The 18,872-nt window shown below is 40.4% G+C and overlaps 1 protein-coding gene and 1 long non-coding RNA gene across 4 annotated transcripts in view; one reads left to right on the top strand and one right to left on the bottom strand.

Annotated features, from left to right (window-relative positions):
* Positions 1 to 18,865, top strand: part of LOC307199324 — a 138,416-nt gene extending 119,551 nt beyond the window's left edge. Inside the window, exons 4-5 of one of the 3 annotated variants that reach the window (XR_013831869.1) lie at positions 13,993 to 14,088; positions 15,356 to 18,865. This is a non-coding gene — a long non-coding RNA (uncharacterized lncRNA). Of the gene's footprint in view, positions 1 to 5,236; positions 5,882 to 13,992; positions 14,089 to 15,355 lie in introns of those variants that run through there. The other 2 variants (XR_013831870.1, XR_013831871.1) reach the window with 2 other exon arrangements.
* The window catches only part of PTPRN2 (protein tyrosine phosphatase receptor type N2), a 643,066-nt gene that overhangs the window by 34,446 nt on the left and 589,748 nt on the right, over positions 1 to 18,872 (bottom strand). The window contains exons 17-18 of the mRNA XM_079996433.1: positions 8,850 to 8,927; positions 2,439 to 2,558 (exon numbers count right to left, since the gene is read on the bottom strand). Of these exons, the coding sequence (XP_079852559.1) occupies positions 2,439 to 2,558; positions 8,850 to 8,927 (198 nt within the window). The remainder of the gene's footprint in view (positions 1 to 2,438; positions 2,559 to 8,849; positions 8,928 to 18,872) is intronic.

The raw sequence follows: 18,872 nt of genomic DNA on the forward strand, positions 1-18,872 counted from the left end.
CCCACCAGAGAAGCAAGGAGGGGGAGCTTTTTACAAGAGCCCCATGAAATCTCATGAAACTCTCACAGGATCCCATGGGGCTCTTGTAAGATCTCTCTGGAGCCTAGAAGTTGTCATTGTGTGACCCACTGACCCAGGTAAGCGAGGCTTCAGTGGGGGTTTGGGGACACAGAACGACAACTTTCCTGTTTTGCCTCACACACTGAAATGGACTACACTGCCCCTGCTGTTTGGTCACAGAGAAGTAAAGTGGCTCGAATTATTTGATGAACAGCCCGTTAGTCTTATTAACTTAAAGTGTTTTGTATCTCAAGCCTAAACATTTGTGCTGGATGGACCTAGCATTGTCAGTGGTAAGGGATATGCTTTTCACTGAGGCTCTGGATTCAGACCTAGACATCTTGAAGCTTTGAACACAATACTGAACTACATGGACCAGTGGTCAGGCACAGCATAGCAGTTTTAAATACAGTGGTACCTTGATTTGCATACATCTTGGTTTGCAAACATTTTGGATAACAAACAAGTCAAAAGTGTGTGTCCCAGTTTGCAAACTTTTTTTGGATTACAACCTGTTTTGGGGGGATTACAAAAATAAAATAAAAATGGAGACCCCATTGGTGAAAGCGCGCCTTGGGTTACAACCTGTTTTGGTTTACAAACGGACCTCTGGAACGGATTATGGTTGTAAACCAAGGTACGACTGTATTCCCAATGCAGAATCAGGCCCCTGTGATACCAGAACAGGATTGCTATGCATAGCAATTGGTTCATTCCATTTACAAATAGGATTTGATTCTGATTTGAGCCTATTAATTCCGCTTAAATCCAAAAACTCTTATCTTAAGTTGTTTTAATACGATCACCAGTAATTCAACCTTAGGCTTATATATATCTTAGCAAATATATATCTTTGCTTCTTTATCCTGCTTTAACATTAAGCAGAATCAGAGCTGATCCTGCACCAAAGAAAGTTCTGAAAGTGAGAGAAACACGTGTTGTAGGAGATGCAGATGGCCCTTCACACCTAGAAGCAGACACAGATAATGCCTAGAGAAACAAATTCACTATCCATACTTAAGCATGGTTGGTTCAATCAATTTTTGTTCTGCATAACTTTTGCATGTATTCATGCCCCATTTCTGCACATATGCATTTTAAAAACAAACCATGAATGCAAATTACTCATTTATAGCCTTTATTTTTACACTATGCACATTTTTTTCGTTTTATCCTAAAATACAGAATTTAAAATGTATTTTGAGTTGTTTGTTCGTTTTTTAAGCCAAGAAAATTTGGAGTAGGGCGAAATGCAAAGGATAATGACATTAGAATCCACACCTCAACGTACAGGAGGTGCTGTTCGAGTTAAGTTTGCATTCAAAAATAGGAAATTCCTTAAACATCTCTATCTAATGTGACTACTGCTTGTTGACCATCAGAGACACACAAAAAGAGATCTGCCCTACCAGTCCCCATTGAATTCCTCCTCTCCCCCCGCCACTTGTGTATAATAAACTCTTATCTGTTTTAGTAGAAACAACAGTTGCAGAGGACCTGCCTGCAACAAAGTAGTGGGCAGGATGGAAACTTTAAAAGGTACCTATTTCGGTCCAGAGCGAAGCCCCACTGATGTATAAATGTATCTGGTTTTCAGCAGCTCATTATTGGTCAATTTGTTGTAATATACACATTTTTGCAAAGCAAAAATTTAATCCCTGATACGTTTTTGTGTGTTGTTCTCAAGTGAATAGAATGAGAAAGATGGTGGAAGTCTACCTCCTATGCACTATCTGTTAGGAATTATGGTTGACGTAGGTTTCGCTCAGGACTTGGTACCCTATATTATTTAGTAAGCTTTTATAGTGGAGTCACAATGCCTGGTCTTATAGCAAGATAGACCAGATTGTTGCAGCCACCTCAGTGCATTCTGCTATTTGGGGTGTCACAGCTATGTACATCTACAGTTCTGAACTGAAAAAATGCTAAACAAAAATTAGCTTAATTATCAAAATCATAGGTAGGCCTTTTGATAGGGTGTGGGGCCTACAGCTGCTGTTAAATATTTATAGGCACAATATTTTCTTATAATGTATACATTTTAATTCCCCCCCTTATTTGTATTTTAAATGTGTGTGCATCTGTGTGTGTGTGTGTGAGAGAGAGAGAGAGAGAGCGCGCGCATTCTAATTTTCAAACCTCTTTGGTCATGTATATATTTAGAATCTGCACAGAATTGCTTTCCTGCTAACCGTTCTATCAAGATATGCATAGAATTTTCAATGAAGCTGAAATGATTCAAGAACCACAAGATTGCATTTTATGGTAGACCTCAGCTCAGTTTGCAGGTCAAATCCCATTAAGCAATATTTTCCTCTGTATGAAATCAATCCACACACTTACTGTCAGGTTTACAAGCAGATATTTTGTTTAAGTACCTCGTAGATATGGTAGAGGTTTGACCCTTCGTCTGGCCAATAGTGGTAGCACTGTTTGACTCCGTTTTCAGCAATGGGTGTCAGCATGACAATAACGACACAGCCGTTTTCCCAGACCATCTGCACACAAAGAAAGACACCGTGGCCACACTGTGACTGCCTAATTACTGCATGACATGTATAATTACGGCACTCAGACACACAATCGAAATTTATTCCATTCACAGGAAATGTATTTCATTTTCATTAGACACTTTTTCTCTGCAGCTGCTTCCAAATCTCTGAATAAACTAGCGTCATATTTTGCATGTTCACATGAAATATTAAAGAATCTCCAAAGAATTCCTCCAAATACTTCTAAAATAAATTCTATGCCTTTCTTTACAATTATCTCCAGTTCTTTTTCACTTTCACACTCCCAATTTACGGAGGAAACAATAGTGCTTTTCGTAGAAAGTCTGCTGCATCATATTTGGTTGCAGAACGCAAACCCAATATGGATGTGTGTAATTAACAAAATAGCGGCAAAATCTGTCATGCTAAGTCAAAGAGAGATGCTGCTTCTTTTAGATGCCTGTCATGTTAAAAGATAATCAGTTGAGCTGTCATATTAATGCTAGAAAAACAGCAGACAGAAAAACAAAAACCAGTTGCCTTCTGGAGTTGTATTGGTGTAATACTTATTCTCCCCCTCCCATCCCAAATGAATCATCCTACAATACGTCAATGGGTCTACTCAGTAGCAAAAATCAACACTACAGGTTTCAGATTTGAGTCATAAAATTTTCAAGAAATACATGTAAAATAAAATATAATGCAACCTACCCTCTGGGCTATATTTTCCCAAAATATACAGATATCACCATGAACATAGGATAACAAGGAAACTTCAACAGTGGGACTGTTTAATAATGTAGTGTCGCCCCAGAGCAAGCAAACAAGAATCTAAGGCACTCTCAATTAAAGGTCCGCTAGATGTTATTCATAGAAGCAACAAAACAAGCTAGGGTAGTATATCTGTGCTGGAAAAACAGCCTGTTGTTGAACAAAAACCCTCCTGAATTAATATGGAACTGCATAATCAAGAAAAGTCTTCATTATTGTGGTGTACATTGATGCTATATTTGCATGCAATTTTCATTGTCTTTTTATTAGCATGCAAAATTATCTCATGAAAAGGAAATTGGACTTACTGCAAAGGGTTACGTTTATTTCGCAGAAATATTTATAAGCAACTGCATTGAAATGTAAATGGAGTAAACAAGAAAAGGGGGCATTCGGATAAGAAGCACAGGGATGTTACATTCAATTAAAAGCTTCCTTCTTTGTGGCACAGGGATTTATTTTTACCTTAATTTCATTTGCTTTATTTACACAACAATGACTCTTTTTAAAGGGAAAAAAGGGGGGAAAGCCTTTATACAAATTTTGGATAGCATTAAGACAAAGACAAAGGTATATTGTAATGCTAGAGATTACTTTTACACACTTTTATTGCAAAACCTGTCTCTCTGGAAAGAGTAAAACTTTCTATGCTGACCCTGTATTCCCAAAGTGATTTCCTGGTTCCACTGAAATCACAGGGTATAAATAATCTTGCTGCAAATTCTTAACAATGCAAAAATAGTATGTTGGATCTAAAGCAACGAATAACGACTAAGGGTCGTTTTTCTATTTCCTTAAGAGGTTTTTTATTAATTTCAGCAAAACCTTGAATTGAAAGATGCTGCCAGTTACATTAGTTCATATACTCCACTCCACAGAATTCTACAGTCTCTCTCTCTCTTATTTTAACTGTATCTGTACTATAGAAAAAATGAAACCCCACCACAAATTGGCCAGGCTAGCTTGTGCTTCTATCATATAACGATTTAATGTGCCTTTAGAAGGTATAGAAGCTCAATGAAGCCATTACGAAAATGAGGAGAAACACGGTTTTTATGAGTGCAATAAAAACACAATGATCTAGGTCATAAACTAATCATCCAGCAGTTGCTTGTGCCACCCAAGTGTAACATTATGAAAGCCCACTCATTTAGAGAGAGGGAGAGGAATCCTTACAGTTTGGCATCCCTTTTCCATGGGCTTAAAAAAAGAAAGAAAAAAAAGACATAGGGAGAGCAGCATTTCATTACAGAGGAACTTCCTCAAATCTCTGAAAATTTCCTTAAGCATAAATCCAAATGAAAGTTAATTTCAACAAACAATTTCAAAGTTACTCTAGGGTACCATATTTCTTTCCAAGTCATGTTATGAGGTGCATGACACTCAACGCTATCAACGCCACAACTGAATTCCAACAATGGAATTCTAGGATATTGCAGTCATATTTAACACTTTGATGTCTATACCGTTTCCCCATTAACCCCACCTCCCCAACATTTTCTCCTATCCTTTTCCCTAAGCTAATATTTTATTAGCAATAATAATTGATGTTGGGGAAAAATACAACTTAGTCTTCTAATAATATTTAGGTATTTATTTTATTTATACAGTTTATATACCATTCTAGCATGTTGCTCTTTGAGAAGTTCCCATTGTACATAGAAACACTATCATCACTTTGACGCCTGCTTCCTGAATCAAATGCTTCACAGTAAGGCCAGTCTGTGGTGCCCTCATTCTTCTGTAAGAATATATGTTCAAAGGACCAAGTGGAACATTTGTAATGGCTGACCAGGTAGACTAACTGCTACAAATTAACTGAAGATGGATGTCTAATATAATGTGCTATTAAACATCTGCATTAAACATTCTTTGTATTCATCTCCCATTCCCATCTCCTACCCCAAACGTAGAAGAACCTCCCTCAACTCTCTTTTAAAATGAATCCAATCCAGGCACACAGCAGTCTGTCACCTAACTGTACCTCTTCTGGGCTCACTTGTTCAAAATCTTGCTGTATGCATGGAAAGCCAACAGATGTCACTGGATTCCACCTGTGGGCCGCAGTTCTGAATAGGCTTGTGCTTGCATGCAGGTTGCGACATGACAAACATTCAATCTTTATTTAGCTTCATACCCACAACCTGGACCCAGCACTTCTTTATGACCAAAGGAGACCTGGACCCTGACAATGGGCAGATGCCTAGTTTGGATCATTCTGGGAAACAACCACTGAATTCCATGGGGAAGGTGGTGGAAGCCCAAGGGATTGAGGAAACCCCCATCCCTACTGCTAAAAGTGCTCTTGCTCATGCCCTCAGACAGAGGCTTCCCCCAACATGTTCTGCAGCTACGCAGATCCTGCCTTCACAATGACATGCATCTGAGAGGCAGCAGGAGACTTGATAGTACCCCCTGAAGTCCATACCAAGCACAATATGCAAACTTTGTCATTAGAACAGAGCTCGCAAGGAGGCGGGACTTAGGAGACTTCAATCTGAAGGGCTATTTCACTCCTCAGTAGCCTCCAGAAAGGCTTTCCTGAAGCACCCTAGCTTTGCTTCCTCGTCACCTCTGTTGCCAGGACGCAGGTGGCGCTGTGGGTTAAAGCCTCAGCGCCTAGGGCTTGCCGATCGAAAGGTCGGCGGTTCGAATCCCTGCGGCGGGGTGCGCTCCCGCTGCTCGGTCCCAGCGCCTGCCAACCTAGCAGTTCGAAAGCACCTCCGGGTGCAAGTAGATAAATAGGGACCGCTTACCAGCGGGAAGGTAAACGGCGTTTCCGTGTGCGACTCTGGCTCTGGCCAGAGCAGCGATGTCACGCTGGCCACGTGACCCGGAAGTGTCTCCGGACAGCGCTGGCCCCTGGCCTCTTAAGTGAGATGGGCGCACAACCCCAGAGTCTGTCAAGACTGGCCCGTACGGGCAGGGGTACCTTTACCTTTACCTTTACACCTCTGTTGCCACCTGGTTGACTTCATTGTTTTTACGCTGGTGCCTAAATAACTGCAAAGCTGATCCTGGGCAAAGTCTCTGGAGCAGGAAGTTCTACAGGTGGAACACTATAGCTTCACCCAATTGAAGACCTCAGCGGATGATCTAGGAGGGTTGAAATCAAGGAGGGGTTCCTTTAGATACCTATGCAGTCCTAAGTAACTTGGAACCCAGGTAAGGACTTGAATCTTGAACTGGTCTTGTATAAACCAGCAGCCTATGAAGCACTTTCAAAACTAGCAAGACAGGTTCCCACAAAGGTGCCCCAGTTCAAAATTAAAAAATCTCAGGGAACATTGAAAATAGTAAGATATGGGACATGTTCAGCTCATGGCTGTTGCTTTCCATGGGACTGAAAAGCAACATCAGGATTAGCCCTTAAAAAGCAAGTTTACTCACAACTACCCTTCCTAACTCAGGCCAACCAGATATCCTTATTTCAATTTTATGGACTTTGGCTATTAAAGTATTGCAGAGAAACAAGGAGAAGAGCACTGGTTTGACTGTGAAAATCAGGGTTCAACATGCACTAACCTAATGCAACACTAAGTAAAACCCCACTGATAGAGAGGTGCAGGTTATATTTTGGTTCCCCCATAAACTTCCCTTCTTGTCTAACCCATTCACAATTACGAGGCTGATCTACTCCCGAGTAGGGTTTTTCTGCTCTTACTGTGGGCTTCAAGAGAGCCTTGAATTCATAATCAGAACAGGGGCCCAAGGGAAAATGGGTTCCACCAACCTGCATAAGTGATACCTGGATACCATGGGCTTTCAAATGTTACCTCTTTGGTGTGGAGCAACTTGGGTTTTTTGGTGTTAAGTATTCCTTATTTTGCAATCAGAATCCACCCCACTCCCCCACCCCGAATGAATTCAAGGTTTTCTACCTTGGCAGAATCTGAAAAGCACAGCAAAACAAAAAGCAAATCTGCTGCCCATTCTCTTCGGTTAAGGTGGTGCCAGAAAAGTCCATTTGCAATGGAGGGGTGTGTGGGTGGGTGCAATCCAGAGCTTGCTAGCTTGCTTGGTATGCAAAGTGCAAGGAAAAAGGGTATCTTTTTTCTGCTTCCACACTTCCAGCTACACACTGAAGACTGGGACCTAAGTAAGACTATTATGGGGTGGGGGAGGTGAACTATTGCTTTGTTTTTGACACAGGGTGCTGATTTGTGTTTGGCCCACCTTAAATCTTTTTAAACCTTGCAAGTGTATTGGAATTCTGAAATTCCCAAAAGCAGCAGTTTTGAGTATCTTAAGTCTTAAAGGAGCAACTGTTTGGTTCATGAAACAGTGGACAAGATTTGGGATTCTGCCCTTGTGTGAACCTCCCCCTAATCTGAAACACACACACATATATAAGAACTTGCAAATATTCTGGGTGGTATTCAACTAACTTTTACTCAGAGTAGACCCACTAAAATTAATGGACCTAAGTGAGGCATATTCACTAATTTCAATGGATTTGATTTACTCTGAGTAAAACTTAGGTGAATATGACCCTCTATCTTCTTTCTTTCCTTCTTTCTTTCTTTCTTTCTTTCGCCCCCAACTCAGTTAAGGATTTAATGGGAAAAAGTTTATATAACATGAAATGCTAAACTTTAAAAAGCACCTATTTGGGTCCGGAGGGAAGTCCTACTGATGTATAAAAGTATCTGGTTTTCAGCAGCTCTATGCTTGCATTACAAAGTACTTGAAAAATTAGAAAATTGCATTAGTGGCAAGCAAACGACATTTTCCAGCCCTGTGCACATGTTGTTAGATAGGAATAAAGCCACATCTGGATCTTAGCACACTTCCCTAAACCTCCTGCTAGGAATTGAGTGACTGCTACTTTTCCTTGGGGTTTCCATGTTCTCTTCTCAGCAGATCCTAGGTAGGAACCATTTTTCATCTCTGTTCTCCCTTCTCCCACCCCAAATTTGACAACCCAATTGTCACCTCAAATTCTGTGGATATCCATGCTATTCCCACAGCCCAGGCTTGCTTAAACTTGGCATGGTAAGATTCCACACACAGACTCATTCAGCACAGCAAAAATTGCTCCATGGTCCTTCAGGAGAACCTTTCGGCCTTTTTGTGATGTGATGGGTAGGGGCATGTTTCACCCCAACCCGCAGACCCTGCTTGCACGTCTGCGGAGTGTACATTGAACCGAATCCATTCGTCCACAAACAAAATCACCACCCTAGCTATACCCAACCCAGTGCAGGTTTTTAATATTACATGTATGATATTACAACCCTGTATTTTGCTGCAGCTCGCAATACTGTTATGATTAAGATGTAGTTAGAAATGTATATGCAATTGTGAAAGGACGGCTGCAGCATGAACCAGCAGAGCATCTGATTGGTATGCAGAACTTCCCAAGTTTGATCCTGGACATTTCCATTAGGACTGGGAATGTTCCATTTGAAACCCTAGAGAGCCAGGGCCAGTCACGGTAATATTAGCCTAGATGCACCAATGGTCTGGCTCAGGGTAAAGCACCTCCCTATGTTCCTAAAAGCAGTTCAACAAAGGCTTTTTTACCTGCCAGAAGTCTGTGACCGTAGAAGGCAGGGCGCCCTGAGCAGCTATATAAGCAGGGTTCCTAGGATCATGGTCCATCTGAAAAAAGGAAAAAGCAATTAGACGCAGTGCTCAATATGAACAGAGAGGGAGAGAAAAATGCCACAAAACAGCGAAAATAGCAATTTTGCAGTGCATTAGTGAACTGATCAACTAGGAGAGCACTTCTCTTGAAAGGAGGGAAAAGTGTGTTATTTCCTTTCCTCAGAATAAGAGTTCCTTTCTCCAACAGAACAGGATGTGTCGTCTAATACTAAGATGTCACAAGATCAGCGATCTATGTTCTAAATATGTAACGTGAAATCATTTAAGGAGCATTCGCTGACAAAAAAAAAAAAAGCATTTACTCGGGGTTTTCAGTCTCATAGCAACCTACAAGCCACTTCAAAACATTTCTCAATGCAGGGCATTAGGGATGCTGGGCACATTTAAGCATCTCTTCCATTTCTGTCATAGCACTCAAGGGCATCTAGAAACAAGCCAAAACTGAAGAACAAACTCAATCCTGGCCTTTTCTGGTCAGTTTGTTTGTTTAAAAATGCAGGCTTCTAACCCTCAATAAAAGGAGTTCTGTTTAAAGACCTTAATTATTACATCTATTTCAAAGAGTGACTGAGTAGGGAAAAAAGAGATCCTCAGAAACAAAGCTACGGAGAGTAAATAGGATTAGGTAGTTACAATGAGTGTTTTCAAACAGATGGGTGGGTTTTCTAGTCTTAAATCTTTGGCCCCATTCTCCTGTTAAGGACAAGATTGGCTGATGGGAATTTAAACACAAGAAAAACAACAAAACCCCCATTGATTGTAATCCTTAGAAAGAATTAAAACACACACACTCACACTCATGAACAAGGCTGACATTATGCTTGCAGTTGCAGGAGCACAAATCTCAATTATTTCAGCAAGTGCTAAATTGTACTGAGCAGTGGAATCCACCCTCACCCCCCCCAAAAAAAAAAGTTTTATCAAAATTATAGCAGCACCCTGTAACACTCAATATATTAACATTTATAAACACAAGTCAGCCGTTCTAAGGCAGAACCACTTGTTAGGTTAGAGATTCGTGATTGCATTTTCCAACTTGTTTGGTTTTACTTTTAATGGGGTTGTAGTTGTGTGAGTTTGCTGGCTGCGCTTTTAACACACACACACACACACACACACACACACACAATTTTTCCAATTTAAAAGGCCGCTGTACTGCTGTTCGTCCCCCAGGGAAAAATTATAGATGCTTGTATTTGTGTTTTCCCTGTGTAACACATAGCAGCATGGGGTTTTGTTTGGGAAAATGGCCTGGAATGAAATTCTGCAGCTATATCCCCAGTGCTGCATTTCCATTTTTGTTTTTAAAAATCTGGTGATACAATCGCAGATCTCCTAACTCAGGCCTGGATTATTCATTACTTTCAGAAGCTCTCTTTTACTTGTGGAGTCGTTCTGCCTACATGATCGGTATTATGTTCAGCCAGGAGTTTTTGGACCTTGGCTGCAACCAATTCCATGGCATCAACACCACATTTCATATTTTGTGGTCCACTGGATTCAACACATAGTACATTGACCAGGACCAAAAAGCTATTTTAGGCACATCCAACGGTTTGGGGATGTGCAGTGCAGTTTCTAAATTATTTTGTTTGAACATCAGTTTCCCATGTGGTATCACAAACTGCTTCTTAAAAACCCATAATTTCACCTCTTCGTATGCCTCTAGGCGATTTGAAGCAGATTGGTTAAGATTTCTCCTGATTGTTAAACAATAGCAACAGCAGATTCCATAATTTCAAATGCAGCACACAATATCCATTAGGGTGTATTACTGCTCAAAGAACCACAGGCCAAAATATACATTGGGAGCATGGAACTAGCTGTGCACTTCCAGGTCTCCTCTAGCCACTGCTCATTTGAGTGGGTGGCTCCCATGATTGAAAGAAATGGCAAAAAAACCCAGATACCTTAGGCACCTCACAATAATAAAATTTAACACGTTTTTATTTTATTTTTTTAAAACCCCAGTATAATTTGTAACACATGCTTGCTGCTTCTAGTAGATAATGATTCAGTTTTATTTTGTTTAACAACTTTGGCATATCCAAATGAGAAGGTCACATTCATTTATTTACATGACCACATCTGGAAGTGCTGTGCTTCTTTCATAACCCAGCTTTCCCTTTTCCCCTCCTGAAACACATAACAAGGCAAAAATTGGAGCACAGGTAAAGGGAACACTGGCCTTGAGGAAGGAGATGCGGTGGCCTAACCAGCCTAGAATCACTGGACATCATTTGCAATGGAAGAAGCCTGCAGTGTGTCGCCTAAGGCGCAGTCTACACTGCAGTAGTTGGAAGGTAGTTTGGCACCTGCTGGTAATTTGAAGTAGGGTTTCTCTCAAGTGCTTGCCAAATAGCAAGAGCAAAACAACTTCCCCCATCTAAATCAGATTGCCTCAATGAAGGACGCTAAAGAGGCGCAAACTTTTATGTGTGAACTTGTTTCAGTTCTAGCACTGAAAAAAAAATATCACTGGGTCAGAATATCCTGAGACAACCCACAGTTCTGCCCCAACTACAAGACTTTAGCAGATACAAGTCTATCTGGGCTGGTAGATCTTGGGGTTCTCATGGGTAAAATGGCATGTCTGAAGTGTTGGTCCAACAGATGCTGCTGGGACTCTGGCTCCCATGGCCAATGATCAGGAATGCCACAAAGCTGCACTCCAGCATCATCTCAAGGGCCACAGGTTAACCACCCCTGGTACAGACAAGCAGCCCATCACCACAAAAGCTCATTACTAAAACCATTTCTGCACTGGATTACTTCAGACTGTGGGCAGCACTTTGCAAGTGTGAAAACGCTTTTGTGCGTGTGTCGGGGGAGAACGGACCCTTACACATGGAAAACTAGAATGATGAGGTTAAGGACAGACTACAACTGGGGTGGCCAACATGGTGTGCTCCAGATCTTGCTGGACTCCAACTCTCATCATCCCTGACCACTGGCCATGCTGGCTAAGACTGATGGGAGCTGTAGTCCCAATAACCTCTTGAGGGCATCACATTAGCTGCCCCTGGACTGTAGGGTGGTAGAAATCTTTGCCCTTGTAGGCAAGACATTGGATTACATGGCATTTGTTTGTTTCTACTTTTCCATTCCTTATGCTGACATTTCAAATGGTGCGAACTTTGTGAATGAAAGGGGGGAAAGTGAAGCTGTGTGTATTCATTCACAAAGTAAAGAGAATAGGCAAGCTGAATCAGTGATGAGGTGAGTGCCACTGTCATGGAAGAAATACTTCTAAACCCTCCACTATTTGATAAATCAGGAAAGAGCCACTCTTGGCCTTACAGTATAAATCAGCTGCTGTCAGAAAGCTGCAGTTTGAGCATTACAGACATCATAATGAGGAAAGACCGGTCAAACGTATCATCAAGTTAACAATAACACAGACATTTGCAATTATTATATTCTGGTGCGCAGAAAGCAGCTATGGAGAAGACACATGCAGGTTAGGATTACTAGTCCGCATGAAAAAATAGCTGGGTCACTTTCAAATTTGCATGTATTATATCACTTCAATGAATGTAAATGTTTAAATTGCCTGTTGTCTACTACTGATGCGGAGCAAAACAAAGAGGAGAAAGGTTATCAGTCTCACTAAAAACTGGCATTGCCTAGCATGCGTATGTTCTCAGAGGATATCCAAGATGGCAAAAAAAGCTTTCTTCTCTGCTAATAAATGAATTTACAGACCCCTGCCAAGATTAAACTAATTGAAAATAATAATGCATGCCTTTATTAACTTGCGTGTTTTAAAATTCCCAATGCTAAATATATTTGGGAGGATTTGGATATTAACTCACAATTTTCACTCTGTTCAGCTGAAATGCAAAGATCTAAATAGATGCACAGCCTATTAAACTACTTTGGATCTCATGATAATAACATGCACAATGGCAGCAAAAGTGCTGCTGTATACTTAGGTATGTGTGGAAAACTGTCTAGTTTTGTTCCACTTGGTACTGAGGTTTTTAAATTTATTATGGTTGCAAACACAAAGACCCCTGGATACAGGTTGCTATTAGGACACTTAACAAAACCACACCCAGCATGGAACTTAAACTTCCAACAGGATGCTGGCAATCTAGTTTGCTAGATCCGGCATGGGCAGGGCTGGCCCCAGACACCTGAGGCAAACCATAAAATGGAGGAAAGAAGGGGGAGTGAAGATCTACATTGGAAATAAGGACAGGGAATAAAGTCAACCTTGCCCAATGTTTGAAGGCAGGCGCATAGCCCAGCAGACCCCAGAGAGCAGCTCCCGCCATTTCCTCTCTAGGTGTAGGAGGAGACTCTCAGTGCCTATTATTCACTGAGAGGCCACTGTAGAGGCAGTCACCTCACCTTGCCTCACGGGTGGGCTGGCTGGGGTTATGGGCAAGCAAGAGTTAACAAGATCCGATCTGGCTGATACCAGGGTAGGCAAGCAGGCGAGAAGCAAGTTCTGAGAAAGGTTTCAGGTTGCTCAGGAAGATGGTTCACAAATGGTACAGGGAAGTTCACCTCTGGTCCTCCTCCTGCTGCACTGACAAACCATGAGCTGAAAACCTAAGAGCAAACCTTGGTTACAGCTCACGGTTTGCCACAAGCCCAGCCTCAGATGACATGCTAAGCCAAACCATGGCTTAGCTCGCAGCAGAATCACAGGAGAAGTAAAGCGGCCCCAATCTCCTCTCCGGGAACTGGTGTGTTTATGCTAAGCTTGCCTTAAAGTTATGCATGGGGAGTGTGAGGGGAGAGACTCCATCAGGCAAGGCCTCCTTCCACCTTCCTTGCTCCACCCTCTAGTCTCTGCTTCTCAATTTGTATTGTATTATTTTATGTACTGTGGCTTGCCATTGTTTTATTGATTATAGTTTAGAAATTATTTATTGTGACTGTTGAGTGGATTTCTGTTTAACTATTATATGTTATTATTATTTTATACTATTCTAATAATTGTTGATGTTACTTTTTTGATGTAGGTTGCTTATTTTAAAGTTTTCTTTTATTATCACTTTTTTAGCGCATTAGATTGTTATAAGATGTACATTTTTTGTTTCTTCAGCTTGTAAACCGCCTTGAGTATTGTAAGATAGAAAGATGGTATACAAATTAAAAATGATGATGATGCGTGACTAGAGTAGGTTCCAAGTCAATAAAGGTTAGTCAAGACCTCTTGCTGCTGCTCCTTCCTTCCTTCCTTCCTTCTTCTTCTTCTTCTTCTTCTTCTTCTTCTTCTTCTTCTTCTTCTTCTTCTTCTTCCTCCTCCTCCTCCTCCTCCTCCTCCTCCTCCTCCTCCTCCTCCTTTTGCTGAGTCAGTGTAGTAAGAAGTTGCTGCCCCACTTACAAACCATTAGGAGTGGGGAAAGTGGGGAAAGGTTAAGAACTTAATTCGTTCTGGAGGTCTGTTCTTAACTTGAAACTGTTCTTAACCTGAGGTACCACTTTAGCTAATGGGGCCTCCCGCCGCCACAGCACGTTTTCTGTTCCCATCCTGAAGCAAAGTTCTTAACCCAAGGTAGTATTTCTGGGTTAGTGGAGTATGTAACCTGAAGCATCTGTAACCCGAGATACCACTGTACTGAGTTGGGGCTGGGGAGATTCAGGTTCAAAACCAACTCATCCATAAAAGCGACTTGAGGGAAATCCTATGTGTGTTGCCCTGGAGAAAAGGGCAGGATAAAAACATGAAAGGGTAAACTTGACAGGAAGTGAATGCCCTGGGTAGTCAGTCACATTTGTCTCAGCCATGCCTCATTCTACGCTGCTGGGGCATGGACAAAGTCCTGAGATAAGAGTCAAAAAGCAGCAGTACCATCAGACCAAAGTCAAGTCCTGGCAGTGGAGCAAAGGCACAAGCTGGAACATTATCCTGATGCCAGAATAAACCTTTCAGCCAAATCCTTTGAACCACTGAAGGTCATTCGGGATCTCAGCACCACTGAGATCAATTTGCTCAAATTCACGTTAACTAATATAACCCAGCTGGAAACATCAACCAATAAAAGCTTAGCACAAAATGTTTAGGCTGCTTAAGAGTAAAGTTTCTGAACAATCCCTGAGGGCATCTAGATATTCTGAGCGCAGAAACAATGGAGAAGTGTTGTTAAATGAAATCTGTATGTTGTGCCAAAACGTCTAGAACATCAAAGCACAGCTTCTTCCTCTACACTAAGAAATTATCACTACAGACAGATAAATCGGAAACGGTCACAAAGTTCATTTTAGAGAATAAGACAGCAAATAATTGGCTCATTAGGACAAATATCAACGTTTTTTGATCTGCAAGGGTTTAGGAAGTTTAGACTATATATATATATATTTTTAAAAAAACAACTTACACAGATATAGTTGGTAGAGTCTATTTTTTTAAAAAAAATGTATAATTACACATGTTCTGCTTCTCACAAAATTATCATTTTTCACAGCTGCTCCAGCAAGCCAGGAAGAGTGCTAGTCTACCACATATCCAGAGTTTCCATGATAATACATGTGACTAAGGATCACTTGAACCAAAGCAAAATTAACAGCTCTGATTCTGGTATCATGCGAGGAAGAAGGAATAATCGAAAGACGCCCAAAAGAACCATCTGCCTCGTTCCAACTTATCAGAAGAGAACTCCTGCAGGGGATCAGATCAAACCACCTCTAAACCTAAGATGTTTTAATTCCAAGTCATCTAAGCGCTCTCCCTGCCTGTCCCCAAATTAAAATTGATTGACAATTCCTAAACTGGAGAACACCACACTGAATACAAATACATTGCTATAATCAATTCTATCTGAATTTTTAAAATATGTATGTCAATTCTTTTTGCATATTTATGCTGCCCCCAAGTAAATGCTAAAAATGCAAATGTGTAAAAGATTCAATTTTTTTATATTTAGAGACAGTGTTATTTTATCCTTCTGTTTTAACAAACTTAATGCATATGCTTCTGCACTAAAAAAATCAAGATATGAATAAAAACAATGCTCCACCGCTTACCAAGGGAATAATAAGAAAAGATTTGACATTATGCCATTATTTATTGTGATAAAATCTTATTCAAACAATGTATCTGTTCTGTGTGACTCCACTTAAAATGAACCAGCTTCATGCCAATTTAGATCTATATTTTCCCAGTTATTGTGCCGACACCACATACAATTCAGAATTCTTTTATTTAATTCTTTGGCTTTGGGTAATGTAATATTTGTGGCTAAGAACCAGCTAAGTTCATTTCTGCATGTGTGTTGGCTGTTCAATTTATCCTGACTTCCTGCATACTTATTTTAAATGCATGGTTAAACTTAATGTGCATAAAACCAACACACAAAACCAAAAGCTCTATGAAATTAATTTTCTTTAAAACTACAGGCAAGCTCGGAGGCAGTTTTGTTTCCAATATATTTAAAACCACCACACACACGACTTTCAGCAGGTATAATACTAGTGAATCACCTCTTTCCTCTGTTAAAAATAAAAATGACACAGGAGATGATAAAATTATGACTAATATATTAATAGTATATTAGAACATATAATTATTATGATTGGCACATGCCTTTCTTTCTTTCTTTTAAAAAACCCCACCTTTTAAAAAATCCCTCTTTAAAAAATGAAAAAGATAATGGAATGAAATAAATATGGTTTTGAATGTCATTACAAATTTCAGAATCTATTCTCACTGATAAAAAATTTGTATGCTGTGTTTGAGCAAACTGTCATGTTAATCACATTCCTCAGTCTGGTGGCTTCAGTAATAAGCAAGCTGAAAGGTAGGTGCTATTTTGTTTTTGTTAATGTAGTTGATGGGCTCCCCCCTTTCCAACACCCTAAGAGGGAAAAACAGAATTCCCATTTACTTTTCATGACCTCTGATTTAAAAACAAAGATTGCACATTATTTACTACTGGGTGATTTCCCTGGAATTTAATGAGGACAAAGTACAAATATGACAGATGTAATTATCATAGTTTTATTCTGCACAGTCAGGGTCTCCTTGTGCTGTAATTGCAAGCTTTTCATTCAACCGCTGGCAGCAGAGTTATTACCTCGGTATTTTATGTTATTTCAGAGAACAGGAAAGAGGACTTCCAGCTCAGTTTCATTCCAAGGAATCCATCCTCGCATTGGAATAGTAATTAAAAACAACAACGATCAGCAAGATATTTCATCGGATCTCTTTGCAGATTTCTCTCCTTGTTGCTTTTTGAGCGCATTAAGTGTAAAACACAGACACACACACACAAACCCTGGGTTTTCACAACGTATTGGGAGGGATGGGAAAGTGGGGGCAGGGAGGGGGGCTGCTAAGCAGTTTCGAGAAAAAAACATGTGGGCAGGTGGCCAACGCATTGTCTGGTGCAAAGAAGGGCTCCCCCAGCATGTATTGCTTTACTCATTTAGACTCAAGCCAAGGTTGAGTGAGCCCCAGCTGGAGGCTGGACCACTGACCCTGGAGCTGGAAACACACAACTATACGCACACCCCTGGAAGCCTCCCTTTCCAAGGCTTGAATGTAATTGCTTTATATTACACTCCGGCTTCATCAAGCCCCTCACATGCCGAAGGGAGGCGAGTGGAAATAAAAAAAACTTTCTAGTCCAATTCATAGTTTATAGCTCTAGCGTTATTAATTTTCCGTTTGGAATACAGGGCAATTCTCACCTCACATCCAAAGGCTTCGTGGCACAGATGCATCAAATATGCCATTTTATTGGCAGGGTAATTGCTGGCAGCTATTAAATTTTGAACCACTTCATTTATTTATTTTGAATTAAAAAAGATTATTTGTAGTTGGTGAAGAAGATCAAACCACTGTTATTTCAGGTCTCCACACATCTGCTACGTTTCATTAGCCTTTCCTATCCATTCTTGGCTACACTAGGGTTAGGTTCTCAAAACAAACAAGAGATGTTTTTAGCCCATCAGTATGAAAGTTAACAGGAGCAAGTTCTCCGCTGAGGACTTGAAGCTTACTACTAATGTTGCGCTTACAAAATAACATTACCTTCAATATCATGAAAATAGTTAATACATTTTAAATATGGAACCAGTAAAATTACCAGGCAATCATGGCATTAAAAAGCTATTTGTTCCTGTCAATAAAGACACATCAAGCAAGAATGAAGCAGAATTTTAAAATATTCTGATGTTACCCTATAGCATACTTTGCTCTTGGAAACTACCAAGGACTGTGAGACAGCTTGTGTGACACACAGTGAAGCCACATTGAAACATCTATTTTGGCCAAACACAGTTTGATTTGTGTGAAGCTGTAATGACTGGAAGAATTTGGACTGAGATGTGAGAAATGGAACTAGATTTCAGTTACCCTTTGTGAACTCTGAAAGGAAAGGAAAACAAAACAAAGTTCTGATTCTGCTTCAGTTCACTTCCTGCAATGTCACAAATTTTGCCAGTCTAAATTATCAGGGCACACAATTTTGCCGTACAATAAATACAAAATGGCTACTTGGCTTTAAGGTGATCCCAATGTCTTTCCTCAAGATAGATGCTGTTTCAGAGGGCATACGCTGTACCTTACCAACAATATTTTGTCAATGGGGAAAAGCAATTCTTCCCACAACTATGGGTATGATAATGAACAGTAAGAACAATCACTATGTCCCAAGATATAAGGAGTTTTACTGAAACCTATTGCAGGGAGCTGGGCAAGTATTTACTCTCCCACCCAGAAACTCCCCATTTATCTAAACTCTCACACTGTAGCATTCTTAGCCAAATGATTAATACAACTGTTGAGAGAACACCCATTGTATATAGCTGCTATCAGAAGCAGGCAAACTGCTGGTCAGAAACTCACAGGAAGGGAAATATTGGAGGGATGTCACCATGTGGACTCAATAAATTGCTATTATAACTTGCATCACAATCAACCTTTTTCTTCCATTTTAGTTTCAAAAAGGCAAAGTAGTATTTTTGTTTGTTTTATACTTA

Source organism: Podarcis cretensis (genome assembly GCF_951804945.1).
Source record: "Podarcis cretensis genome assembly, chromosome: 12".
NCBI classification, from domain to species: domain Eukaryota; kingdom Metazoa; phylum Chordata; class Lepidosauria; order Squamata; family Lacertidae; genus Podarcis; species Podarcis cretensis.